Below are 12,405 nucleotides of genomic sequence, written 5' to 3' on the forward strand. Positions count from 1 at the left end.
TTGATAAATTTATAAATACTCAGAGTTATATTATTATATTTTTTACGACGAACAGGAAGTGTTTCTATGAAGCTCGAGTTTTCACACCCCCGACATCTTTGAACAGACGCCACAGATTCGCAACATACAGTACAAACCCTGACAAGGAAAATAAATACTTTAACAAACCCTTTAAAGAGATTAAATTAGTTATATTACAAAATCTCGCTCAATATGTTCCAACAGGCTACATTCAGGAAAGAAAGTGAAAAAATAAGACCCCGCTTTGTGTGGCGAATCTGTCGACCCGCATCCGTGTCGTAGAGTTACCGTAATGGTTGCCCCTTTTGTTCAACCGAGTTCCTGAATTATTCCCAACACAATGAAATTCTTTGGCTATTATATGGTTTCATGAAAACATTTTTACTGTACCTACGCCTCCTCTGGGCTCAGCTGGGATTATTTAATGAATTAAAAATCAATCTACAACAACCGCTGTGAGCTGCTGTGAGGTTTCCGAAGCACGCAGTTCTCGAGGAGCGTGGAGTAGTAAGTGTTTATAACGTTAGATCAGAAGTATTAGCTTTAAATGGCTAAAAGGGCCATGTTTGGCTAAAAAAAGATCACACTAGATGACTGTGTGTGTATTTTTACAGTAATTGGTGTTATCCATAGTAACCCACCGTACTCCGACAACATGAACAGACCTTGGTGTTAGCCCTACTGCGGAAAAAAAATAAGCATGTCTGGCTATTTCTCGTCACAGAGAAAACGATTTCGCGGATATTTTGGCTTAAAGGAGGAGAAGGAACGCTTTTGATGGACATTAGTTTAATAAAACCTCCACACATGCTCTTCAGGAAGCCAGGCTGTCATTTTGCCTCAGAAATTCACAGGGTGAGGTCATTGTGGAGGGAAACACTGGGGTCTGAACGGCCAGGCTGCGGTGTGTATAGCCCCAAACATTCATGTGTGTATTATTTGTTTTAATATTAGCTATACTGGAATGCGCTGTAATGGTTTGATTTGCGAGGCTAGCGTTTGCCCAGGGGACACAACTACAGTTTGGCACGCTAATTAAACGTTACTGAGCTTGAATGAAATACCGAGCAAAGGTTACGATAAAAAATAATAACAGTATTTAATAATAATGGCGACTAGCGTGGCTAGTTTGTAAGGTTACTTCATGTGCTGTAGGGTTGTTCTCTTGAACTGTGCTTATTTACGTAGTGGCCAGTGTTGTTGTTTGCTAGCTGCTGTTAGCCAGCAAGCTAACTGCAGCTTTGTTTTGGGGGGGAATGCAGCAGCAAAATGCTAATGCTAACGTTAGCTGTGTTAAAATACACAAAGTTCGTTGGTTACCTTAGGGGGCAGAGGGTGGAAGGGTTTGAACGAGATAAAGGTTGAGCTCTTTCGACAAGAACCGCAAATGAGCTCGGATTTACAGTTGCCCAGCTGTAGCTGTTGCCGTTACTGTTTACTGCTTGTATTACATGATTGTAGTTCTCAATGATCGTAGCAAACACGCTGACCTTAGTGCACCTGTTACTGAATAACAGATCATAATTTGTTTGCTACCAGCAGTGGTCACGTGATTGCACCATAACAGGTGCATTCCGTTGGTGTCTGGGGCTCTTTAAGGCAACTCTTGGGAGACAGTGCCCAGTATCTGTTATGTGCGTTGTTTTTAACAAATATCATTATTCCCTGTTGTGCTCATGTGTTTCAGATGTAAACTTGAACACCATCTGTCCCAGCAGTGGCTGTTGGCACAATGGGGCTGGACTTTGACGTGAAGACATTCTGCCACAACCTGCGGGCCACCAAGCCCCCTTATGAGTGTCCCGTGGAGACTTGCCGTAAGGTCTACAAGAGCTACAGTGGCATCGAGTATCACCTTTACCACTATGACCATGACAACCCAACTCCTGCCCAGGCTGTGCCTCAGAAGAAGAGGAAGGGACGTCCTCCTCGTGCCTCGCTGACTGGTTCAGGGGATACGGATGATGGCGGGGGTAACGGAGGAGGAGGACTGGGTCATGGAGGGAACACGCCTGTTAGCCCCAACCGATCAGAACGCTCCCATTCCCCGGGGAGAGAGACCATGACCTACGCCCAGGCACAGCGCATGGTTGAGGTGGAGATTCAAGGACGCATTCACCGCATTAGCATCTTCGAGAATATAGATGTGGTGTCAGATGAAGACAGTGATGCAGAAGACGCTCCTTCATCTGGAACTGGTAATAGTGGTGGCGGCATGTGTAATGGTAGTGACGGTGGAGCCGGGGGCAGCGAGTTAGGAGGGAGTGGCAAGGACCGCTCAGATATCCCATCTTCTAATGGGGGAAAATCCACGCCAAAGACTGGGAAACATAAGAGCAAAGCCAAGAAGAAGGATGGCTTATCTCATCATCACAGCGCTCAGTCTGGTCCTGCAGTCAAGCTCCCGGAGGCTGTGTTCAGAGAACTCGACCAAGACCGACCTGATGCCCCACCTCGGCCATTATCATACTACAGGTCTGCAAAGAAATGTAGTCATTTAATTCATATATATATATATATGTACCATCCATATTAAAAGCAGGATTGTTGAGAGGAACATCCATTTTAAATATATATAAAAGCAGTTGGTAGTGAGTTGTTTATATATATATATATATATATATATATATATACATATATATATATATATATATATATATATATATATATATATATATGTGTGTGTGTGTGTGTGTGTGTATATGTATGTATGTATATGTATATATAATATATATATGTATATATATATATAATATATATATTCCTGATATACACATATATATATGTGTATATGTGTGTATATATATATAAATGTTTGCTAAAGTCCAGCTACTCCCCACTTTATTAGCAGGGAAATGACTGATTACTGTGCTTCAGATTCATACTATTCTGTCATTATTCTTGTCTTTACACTGAATTACAATTAGCACCATAATTAATTATATTTTTTGCACGAATACGTCTTAATTTGACTCTTCTGTCTTTCTTTTTTTACTCCAGGTACATTGATAAATCTGTGGAGGAGCTAGATGAGGAGGTAGAGTATGACATCGATGAGGAGGACTACATCTGGCTTGATATCATGAATGACAAGCGGCGGCGTGACGGTGTGACACCCATCCCTCAGGAGGTTTTTGAGTATCTCATGGACCGCTTAGAGAAGGAGTCATACTTTGAGAGCCACAATAAGGTACTTTAATCAGACAAAAGAAGGATACGATGGTTCAGAGTTGACATAAATACATTCAGCTGTAATGTGTCCTTGTGCTCCTTTCTCTCAGGCGGACCCCAGTACCTTGATTGACGAAGATGCCGTCTGCTGCATCTGTAACGATGGAGAGTGTCAGAACAGCAACGTGATTTTGTTTTGCGACATGTGTAATTTGGCAGTACACCAGGAGTGCTATGGCGTTCCCTATATCCCGGAGGGCCAGTGGTTATGTCGCCGGTGCCTGCAGTCGCCGAGCCGAGCTGTGGACTGTGCTCTGTGCCCGAACAAAGGAGGTGCTTTCAAGCAGACAGACGACGCACGCTGGGCCCACGTAGTGTGCGCCCTCTGGATCCCAGAGGTAAATCCATATATGTTTGATTTGGAACTACATCACTATGCAGATATTGACAAACTGAACAAGCTCAACTCATCTGAGTCAGTTCACAGCCTTAGAATCCTAGAAACTTAAATTTAAAAGCGCTCATGCTGTTTGCCATCAAACCCCCTTGGCTTTAGAACAACCTGGCAGAGGAGATAAAGATTCTTTATCTGTGTTGCCTTTCCTTTTATATTTCAGCGATATTTACTGTTATTAATTTACTGTCTATTGTAATTGTTTTGTGCAACATCAGTCTGAGTTGACATCAGTCTCGCTGTCACTTTGTAAACTCTGATTTTAGAAGGGATATGTAAAAAAAAAAAAAAAAGTTTATAATTATTATTGATATTACACAGTTAAAGACTGTGGGAATGTTAAACTTAACACCCAGATAAATTTGTTTTGGGTTTTTTTGCTGTTGTTGTTGGTTTTTTTTACTTATTTAACTGTGATGATGTTTACAAAATTCCCCTGCCTTTCTGCAGGTCTGCTTTGCGAACACAGTCTTTCTGGAGCCGATCGATAGCATCGAGCACATCCCTCCTGCACGCTGGAAGCTCACCTGCTACATCTGCAAACAGCGTGGATCGGGCGCCTGCATCCAGTGTCACAAAGCCAACTGTTACACAGCTTTCCATGTCACCTGTGCCCAGCAGGCAGGCCTCTATATGAAAATGGAGCCTGTAAGAGAGACTGGGGCCAACGGTACCTCTTTCAGCGTACGCAAGACGGCATACTGTGACATCCACACGCCCCCCGGTTCAGCACGTCCTTTAGGAGGAGTAGGTGGGGCCAGCATGGGGTCATCTAACAGCGAGGGCGAGCTGGAGGAAGATGACGAGCCTAGCATCGGCCATGATGATGACTCTAAGGGCTGGAGCTCTGAGCGGGTGAAGAGGGCAAAGGCCAAATCCAGGCTGAAGATGAAAAGAGCCAGAAAGATCTTAGCTGAGAGGAGAGCTGCTGCACCAGTGGTGTCAGTGCCCTGCATACCACCCCACAGGTAGGCCTGTACTACACCTGTTCTGTCTGTGCCTCAAGGTCGTGCGCCCAGTAAGCACATATATGCCTTTTGCTGTTAATAGAAAACTATGCGTGCAGCAGTATTTTGGGCAAAAAAAATAAAGAAATCATCACATACTTTTTTTTTTCTCGTTTATTTATACTGTTTAATTTTGGTATTGTAAGACAATAATTTGTATGTCACATTGCATTATTGTATTTACTGATTAGAAATAATGAATTGTACATTCTGTTCTGTTTTATGTTTGATTTAGACTGTAAATAATTTTAAATACCTTATCACTGTCTTTTGTGACATTTTGGTCTTAAAGGCATTACCTTTGTTAGTGCATTTGTAACATGCTTTACATTTACAACATGCTTAAGAGTTAAAACAGTATTTGCTTCTCTGCAGGTTGAGCAAAATCACCAGCAACCTGACGGTACCCAGGAAAAGCCAATTCATGCAACGACTTCACAGCTACTGGACGCTGAAGAGGCAAAGTCGGAACGGTGTGCCTCTTTTGCGCCGGCTTCAGACACATTTGCAGTCACAGCGACACATTGACCCACTCCCACCACAGCCTGCGTCACAACCTTCCTCGGTAATTTTTTGTTACTGTGATTCTGTGTTTGTCTCGTTCAGTTGTCTGATACCTGAAACACTTTGTTCAGCATCTGTTGTGTTTAAATGTGCTAAAAAATAAACAGACATGACTTGACTTGATACCTTTTAATGCCATTTGTTCTAACACGTTTATGGGATTGTGCATGTTAATGTTGCAGAGAGATAGCGAGGAGAAACAGACCGCTTTAAAGGAGCAGCTAAAAGCATGGCAGAGGCTGAGACACGACCTGGAAAGAGCGAGGCTACTGGTGGAGCTCATCCGAAAGAGGGAGAAGCTCAAGAGGGAGACGGTGAGATGTGAAGAATAGCAAGAGAGCATTTTGTTTCGTTTCTGGTTTGTTTTTTTTAAGAGACAGTGAGATTACAGAACAAAGAACAATATGCATCTCCTTTCTGTAGATCAGGCTGTATTAAATTTGTGTGCGTACACATACTTCTAACTGTGCACTACTTTGTTAGTTTATTGCTAAAAATGTGTCTGTGTTCAGATTAAAGTGCAGCAGATGGCGCTGGAGATGCAGCTGACTCCCTTCCTGGTGCTGTTGAGGAGTACCTTGGAACAGTTACAGGAGAGAGACACTAACAACTTTTTCACTGAGCCTGTGCCTCTGGCAGAGGTATATGCAACATACTCGCAAGCACAAGAAATCTGATTATGTTCAGATACTTATATTTGACTCTTTTCTACTTTATGTCTGTATACTACATACCTGGCATAATGTATTTTAGGCTTTCCTTCTTTCTTCTTCATTCACTGTACAAATATGATTGGATTTTTTTTTTAAATGGCTCAGCCTGCTCACTACTCCTTTGTCACCTAGGTGCCAGACTACCTGGACCATATTGACACTCCAATGGACTTTCAGACCATGTGGAACTTGCTGGAGTCTCACCGCTACCTCACTTTTGAGGCCTTTGAGGCCGATTTTGGGCTCATTGTCAACAACTGTCTCAAGTACAACGCCAAGGACACAGTCTTTTATCGCGCTGCCTTGCGGCTCAGAGAGATGGGCGGGGCTGTCATAAGAACAGCCAGGCGACAAGCTGAACGGATCGGCTTCGATTACGAGACCGGCATGCATCTACCACGAGAGCCGAGCCCGGAAAGCCAGCGTGAGCAAGAGAGAGACAGAGAGCGGGAGAGGGAGCGAGACAGGGATAGAGAAAGAGATCGACCGTTGTCTTCTAATGAAGATGGTGAGTGTCTCTGACTGGGAGGTTCTTGGGAACCAATATCAAATCTCAAGCACCAGTTAAAGGAGAAGGAGGGAGAAAAACAAACATGTGATTTAAGATTTTAGATCATTAAAAGGTATTTTTTGTCTAATTAATATGCTGTATGATACAGTGTTTTATAAAATAAATTTAAAAAATAACATTTTAGGTTTACTGGAACACGGTTGCAGTGCTGTCCCTTGTCACAAAATAAAGGCTCAATGGTGAACAGTAACAATATGGTGCAGAGAAGTTCATGTTTCTACCACTAGGTGACGCTTGTAATTCATGCAGTTCAGTTTCAGTTGAGCTAAAACATCATCATACATCCTGTGTGCTTGTGTATGCTGGATTTGTACTTTATGTTTAAACCTTGATGTTGCGTCTGTCTGGCTTCAAAGATAGTCTACCCCATATAGAGTTAAGCAGGAAACAAACCTACTTTTACATTTTCTGTTTCTGGTTATGTGTGACTGCTTTTTAAGATTGATTTTTTTTCATTTCCAACATCTCTAACTGCTTCTCTTTCTGCTTGCCTTGCGCAGACCTGCTCCTGCCAGAGAACAGGCGGCGGTTACCACTGGAAGAGCAGCTGCATTACCTGCAGGCCCGTCTCGATGAGGTCAGCTCAGGGAAGCATAGCATTGGCCAGTCTCGCAGAGCCAAGGCCCTAAGAAAGGAGATCAGTGTGATCAAGAGGAAGCTTGCACACCAGCGTGAAGGAGGCTCTGGCATGGGGGGCCGGGACTCTGTGGGCGGAGGAGACCGGAGTTCTTCTCTTCCCCATCATTCATCATCTGCAGGACACCACGATGAGGGGGGAGAGAGCAGCAGCCAGGAGATTGGTGGAAAGGGTGTGTCTAGGAAAATATTAGCACTAATGTCCGACATAACAGTGAAAATGATATTTGCTGTTCAGTAGCAGTCGAATAATAAGCATTTGCCTGTGTTTTAACATATAAACCTCTCTCCCCATCAAGATCTGAATGTGTCCTCATCCCTGACTCCAGAGGTGGGGCGTCGGACATCTGTCCTCTTCTCCAAGAAGAACCAAAAAATAGCTGGACCCCCCAAAAGGCCGGGACGCCCACCCAAAAACAGGGATGCGGGTTATGGTGGGGCAGGGGTGAGCCAAAGTCCTGTTGGTCCCCCACAACTCCCCCTGCTGTCACCAAGCAGGCACAGGAAGCGTCCCCGTAGCCCTCACACCAGCTCCAGCTCTGACAGCGACAGTGACAATGATGACCTGCTGCCAGGTAAATTAAATGACTCACGATAAACTTTTAACGTACAATAAATGCCAAGTCGCACCCTCACTTTTTTTCTATTTTCTTCCCTCAGGACTGCCAACTAATGGCTTTGATACAGGAAACCAGCCAGTAACGGAAAGCTTCCGCGTGTACAGAAGCGAACCTCATCTCCCTCGTTCAAGCTCAGACTCCGAGTCCACAACCAGCAGCAGCAGCAGTGCAGCTTCAGACAGGACCAGGTGATTAATGCGCCTGGTACTCTTAAAATCAGTTCTTTTACCAATTAACGTGAGCGTAAGGTTTCATTTGCAGAAACAAACCCAGTGACTTAACAATCATCTCTCTTGAAATTTTATGACACCTTTAACACACAGTTTTAACTTCGCAACAGAAATCCCCCTGCTCGAAGCATCCAGTTGTTGCAACACTTGTGATAAAGTTATACGCCTCTTAATAGTTCTGTCTGTTTTCTCTTGCAGCACGACTCCCTCTAAGCAGGGCAGAGGAAAGGCGTCGTTCTCACGCGCTTTCCAGGAAGATAGCAGCGAGGAAACGTCAGGCACAGAAAATGATTCCTACTCAGTCGGTGGCTCGAGGGGTGTTTCACACTGTAAGCACATTTTTATAACCTCTAAGGCTCACATAAAGCACACACAGCTAGTTTCTATTTATTTAGATAGTGAGTGTTTTCTCAGAATCCCCCAACATAGCTTTGTCTTTTCCGCTTGTCACTAATTTGGGATGATGGCAAGAATATTTTGTCTGATTAGAATCTGATTTTACTTGAAGCTTAAATACCCGTAAAGACATTACTGCAGATAAAAATATGCTGAAACTTTTTTTTTTTCTCACACAATAATAGCCACAGAGATGTGACTAATAAGTCCTTACAGGAGAGAACGTCAGAGCAGAACATTATTTCTGCAATGTAGCACTGATAGTGCTAAAGATGGCGTAAAACAGTGGGTGTATTTTAAAAAACAAAACAGAAAAATAACACATTTTGAATTTTCTGTCAGTTTCTTTGCTGTAATCTGTCACAGCCACCACACGTCAGCATAGCAGGACCTGTACTCGCTGTCTTGATAATGGGGAAAATGAAACATGGTCTAAGGAAGTGCCCTCCCTTAGAAAAGCAGATCAGGTTTCACTATGTCAAGTTTTATATTTGTCTATCACCATTTGTTCAGGATACTCTGCTCAAACTGGAGAAGCTGTGTCATTCTCCACCCAGGTGCATTAGGAGTTAATGTATTTTAAATTAAAAGAAAGTGTTTTATACCAAAAGTTGCTTAGAACAGTGTTATTGTGTCATCAAATGTGTTTTTAACTAGAAGTGAGATTGCTTAACGGACGCTGTTTTCCCAAATCTCAGTGGTTCGTGGCCGGGACAGGTCAGGGTGCTGGATGGCCTCAGATGATTATTCTTCTCTGGAAGCTTTAGACCTGGTCTGGGCCAAGTGCAGAGGCTATCCCTCATATCCTGCTCTGGTGAGACACAAGTGAACAACACAAATAGCACAGACTACGGTCAAAATATGACTGGCTCTCTAAACCTCTGCATGCCACTGTTTGCTTGTAGATAATTGACCCAAAGATGCCCAGGGAGGGGGTGTTCCACCGAGGTGTCCCAATCCCTGTCCCCCCTCTGGATGTGCTGAAACTTGGGGAGCAAATGACCCAGGAGGCCAGGGAGCACCTGTTCCTGGTCCTCTTCTTTGACAACAAGAGAACATGGTTAGTTTTCAAGGGATGTTTTTTGGTGGCGGTGACTCATTCTCAGAGTTCACCTCCTTCTTTTTTTTTTTTTTTTTTTTTTTTGATATGTTGTATTTTTATTTTAACACAATCAAGCAGTGTAAAGCAAAAAAAAAAAAAAACATGCTACCAAAGGCAGCTTGTAATGTTACTGGATGTTTGCACACAAGTAGCTCTGTGGCAACAGTTCAAAGCAAACTGCAGCCTTTGTACGGAAGCGCAGCGACAGAACATTCAGCAGAAATGGGGCATACGTGGTTTTTGATAATAGGAGGGAAAGAACGTGTTATTTTAGGTCACTTTGTTCTGTGCAGTCACTTATAATCATGTTTTGCTAAGTTTGGCAAAATTTATAAAGTTGATGAGCACAGCAGTTGTTAGGAGGCATCCAGAGTGCATAATCTCTGAAGTCAATTAAGTAATTAACAGATCATAGAAACCAATTAAATGGCCTGTAAATGGACCCCAAAGCGCTTTACACTACATTCAGTCATCCACCCATTCACACACACATTGGTGATGGCAAAGCTACATTGTAGCCACAGCTGCCCTGGGGCGCACTGACAGAGGGGAGGCTGCCGGATACTGGCGCCACCACCAGTAGGCAACGGGTGAAGTGTCTTGCCCAAGAACACAACACCCGAGACTGTCGGAGCCGGGGCTTGTACCGCCAACCTTCCGATTACAAGACTAACTGCCAACTCTTGAGCCACGATCACCCCAATTACTCTTTAACTAAAAAACAACTCTGTCTGGACTGACTGTGTCTAATCAAAGGGTTGCTGGTTCGATTCCTGGCTGCTCCAACCTGTTTGCCAAATTATTGTTGGGCAAGATACAGAACCTCCAGTTGTTCCTGTTGCATTCGTCGGAGTGTGAATGTTCAATAGAAAACACTGGCATAGAAAAAAGTGCTTGTTCGAATGGGTGATTGAGGCTTATAGTATAAAAGGTAGAGAAGCGTTATATAAGCAGCCAGTCTGTTTAGCATTTAGCAATGCATGTTTTTTTTAATGTTTGTGCTTATGCTTATGTGCTTGCAGGCAGTGGCTTCCGCGCTCTAAGCTGGTGCCTCTGGGCGTTGACCAAGAGCTGGACAAAGAGAAGATGCTCGAAGGCAGGAAGTCCAACATCCGCAAATCAGTGCAGGTGGCCTATCATCGTGCCATGCAGCACCGCAGCAAGGTGCAGGGGGACCCCAGCAGCGAAACCAGTGACAGTGACTGAACACAAACACACACGAACGCTAGAGAGCCCAGCCCTACATCATAGATTACAAAGAAGAAGAGAAAAAAAACAGTGCCAGTAACAAGGAGTGGGGGGAAGAAAAAAATCCACTATCTTGGCCCCGTGATATTCACACTCATGCACACTAAGCCGTATTTAATCCGACATGTAAAATATTGTATTTAAGAGAATTGATAAAAAAAAGAGAAAAGAAATGGAGAAATATGCTATGTTCAGAATCATGAATCGGAATATTCCTTGTATGTGGTCGATATATGTTTAATAACAAATGAGATAATGGTTTACAGACTCACAAAATGAACATAGTATTACGCTATGAAGTATACACAACTGCCTTTCCCTGTTTTTGTTTTTGTTTTTTGTTGTTTTTGTTTTGTTCTTTTGGGGTTTTTCTCCTCACACAGTCACACAGGTAGTCTCATATGTAAACAGGGAAATGTGTGTCGTGTACGTCGAATGCACACACTGTGGATATTTCACAACGCCAGCACGTCTCACATTCATCATCCACCTCCGCAAAAGGAAAACGGTGACAGGCCTGGTGCTATTGTCTAAGTCATTTTTCAGAGGAGCACAAAGAGACTGTCGCAGCCCACTTTTGGGGCATACCAACGTTACTGTAATTTATTCTGCTGACTTCTCATTAACAAGGTCCACAAGCTTGTTTCGTCACGGACTACTTCTAATCACTCCACCTGCACTGGACATCACGGTGCAGTCTCTTTTGTCTGTCAGTACGTGTCCATCATGTTTCCTGTTTTTACGGTTTTGTTAAGATATGTACATGTCACACAGGCCACTTGGTCAATGAATAATGAGGACTAAACTGAAACACACAATTGCCTCACTGTCTGTCTTAGTATCAGGCTGATGGCTTTAGAACTTTTATATAAGCAGATTGCATAACAATAGAGGTTTAATAAAAAAAACAGAAAAGAATTGAGTTTTTTAAAGTTTTGGGCTGTTTTTTGTGGTTTCTCTTGTTATTCCTTGTTCCCTGTTGTTCTGTGGAAATATTTCATTATGTTCAGCAGAAAATTCAGACCCTCCCATTACCTCTTTCCAGGGTAATCGTGAGTCATACATGCTTCTCATGGCCTGATGCATTCTGTCATTTTGTTAATAACTCAAGACAGATGGGCACGACTTATAAGATGAAAGATTTATGATCAACGTTCATGACCAGTCAGGTGTTGCATTTGCTTTGAAACACTGCCAAGTGGAGGGGGTTTGTGTCCGTGTTTGCTTAAAGGCTCAAGTCAACTCCTCTTCTGAAAGGGTAAACATTGGACCTGTCACGTCTGACACTTTGAAGATATGCTTTCCTCCTGAACTTTCCTTTGTCGTGTCTAAACGACTTAAAGACTTTCACAGTGCTAGTGAAGTGTTAAACGTGCACCTCCCATCTACTCGGCCCTCACACTGGTTCTGCAGGGTTTTTGTCTTTTACCGTAAAGTGCCTTGCTGCTATATGATGCCAGACTTACTATAGAGTGGTTCTGCTTGTTAGACAGCCTTTCCACAACATCCATATCATGTTTTGTGCTTGTCTGTTTTCTTTTCTTTGTGGGGTTTTTTTTCTCAGGGGGCGTCAGGGCTTCAACGTTTTAAGTTCCTGGAACAAAACTTTACAAGTTTAAAATAGTGCTTGGAGGTATTAGGGAAAGATGCAGGATGTCACAAAGACACCCTG

At 43.2% G+C, this 12,405-nt stretch overlaps 1 protein-coding gene across 7 annotated transcripts; it reads left to right on the plus strand.

The window, feature by feature from the left end:
- Positions 1-311: 311 nt before the first annotated feature.
- Positions 312-11,655, plus strand: brpf1 (bromodomain and PHD finger containing, 1). 7 transcript variants are annotated; one of them, XM_031753737.2, is made up of 16 exons: positions 312-528; positions 1,709-2,496; positions 3,022-3,211; positions 3,303-3,590; positions 4,097-4,614; positions 5,029-5,218; positions 5,400-5,531; positions 5,730-5,858; positions 6,063-6,438; positions 7,002-7,310; positions 7,437-7,712; positions 7,798-7,945; positions 8,186-8,316; positions 9,082-9,197; positions 9,289-9,443; positions 10,508-11,655. In XM_031753737.2, exons 2-16 carry the CDS (start codon positions 1,754-1,756, stop codon positions 10,689-10,691), a joined length of 3,885 nt encoding a protein of 1,294 aa, XP_031609597.1. In that variant the 5' UTR covers positions 312-528; positions 1,709-1,753; the 3' UTR covers positions 10,692-11,655. The 7 variants fall into 7 exon arrangements, with proteins under 7 accessions (XP_031609597.1, XP_039460696.1, XP_039460693.1 ...); XM_039604762.1 differs by having other exon boundaries at positions 1,737-2,496; XM_039604759.1 differs by having other exon boundaries at positions 1,740-2,496.
- Positions 11,656-12,405: the final 750 nt, after the last annotated feature.

This window comes from Oreochromis aureus, linkage group 20 (genome assembly GCF_013358895.1).
Source record: "Oreochromis aureus strain Israel breed Guangdong linkage group 20, ZZ_aureus, whole genome shotgun sequence".
NCBI lineage: Eukaryota > Metazoa > Chordata > Actinopteri > Cichliformes > Cichlidae > Oreochromis > Oreochromis aureus.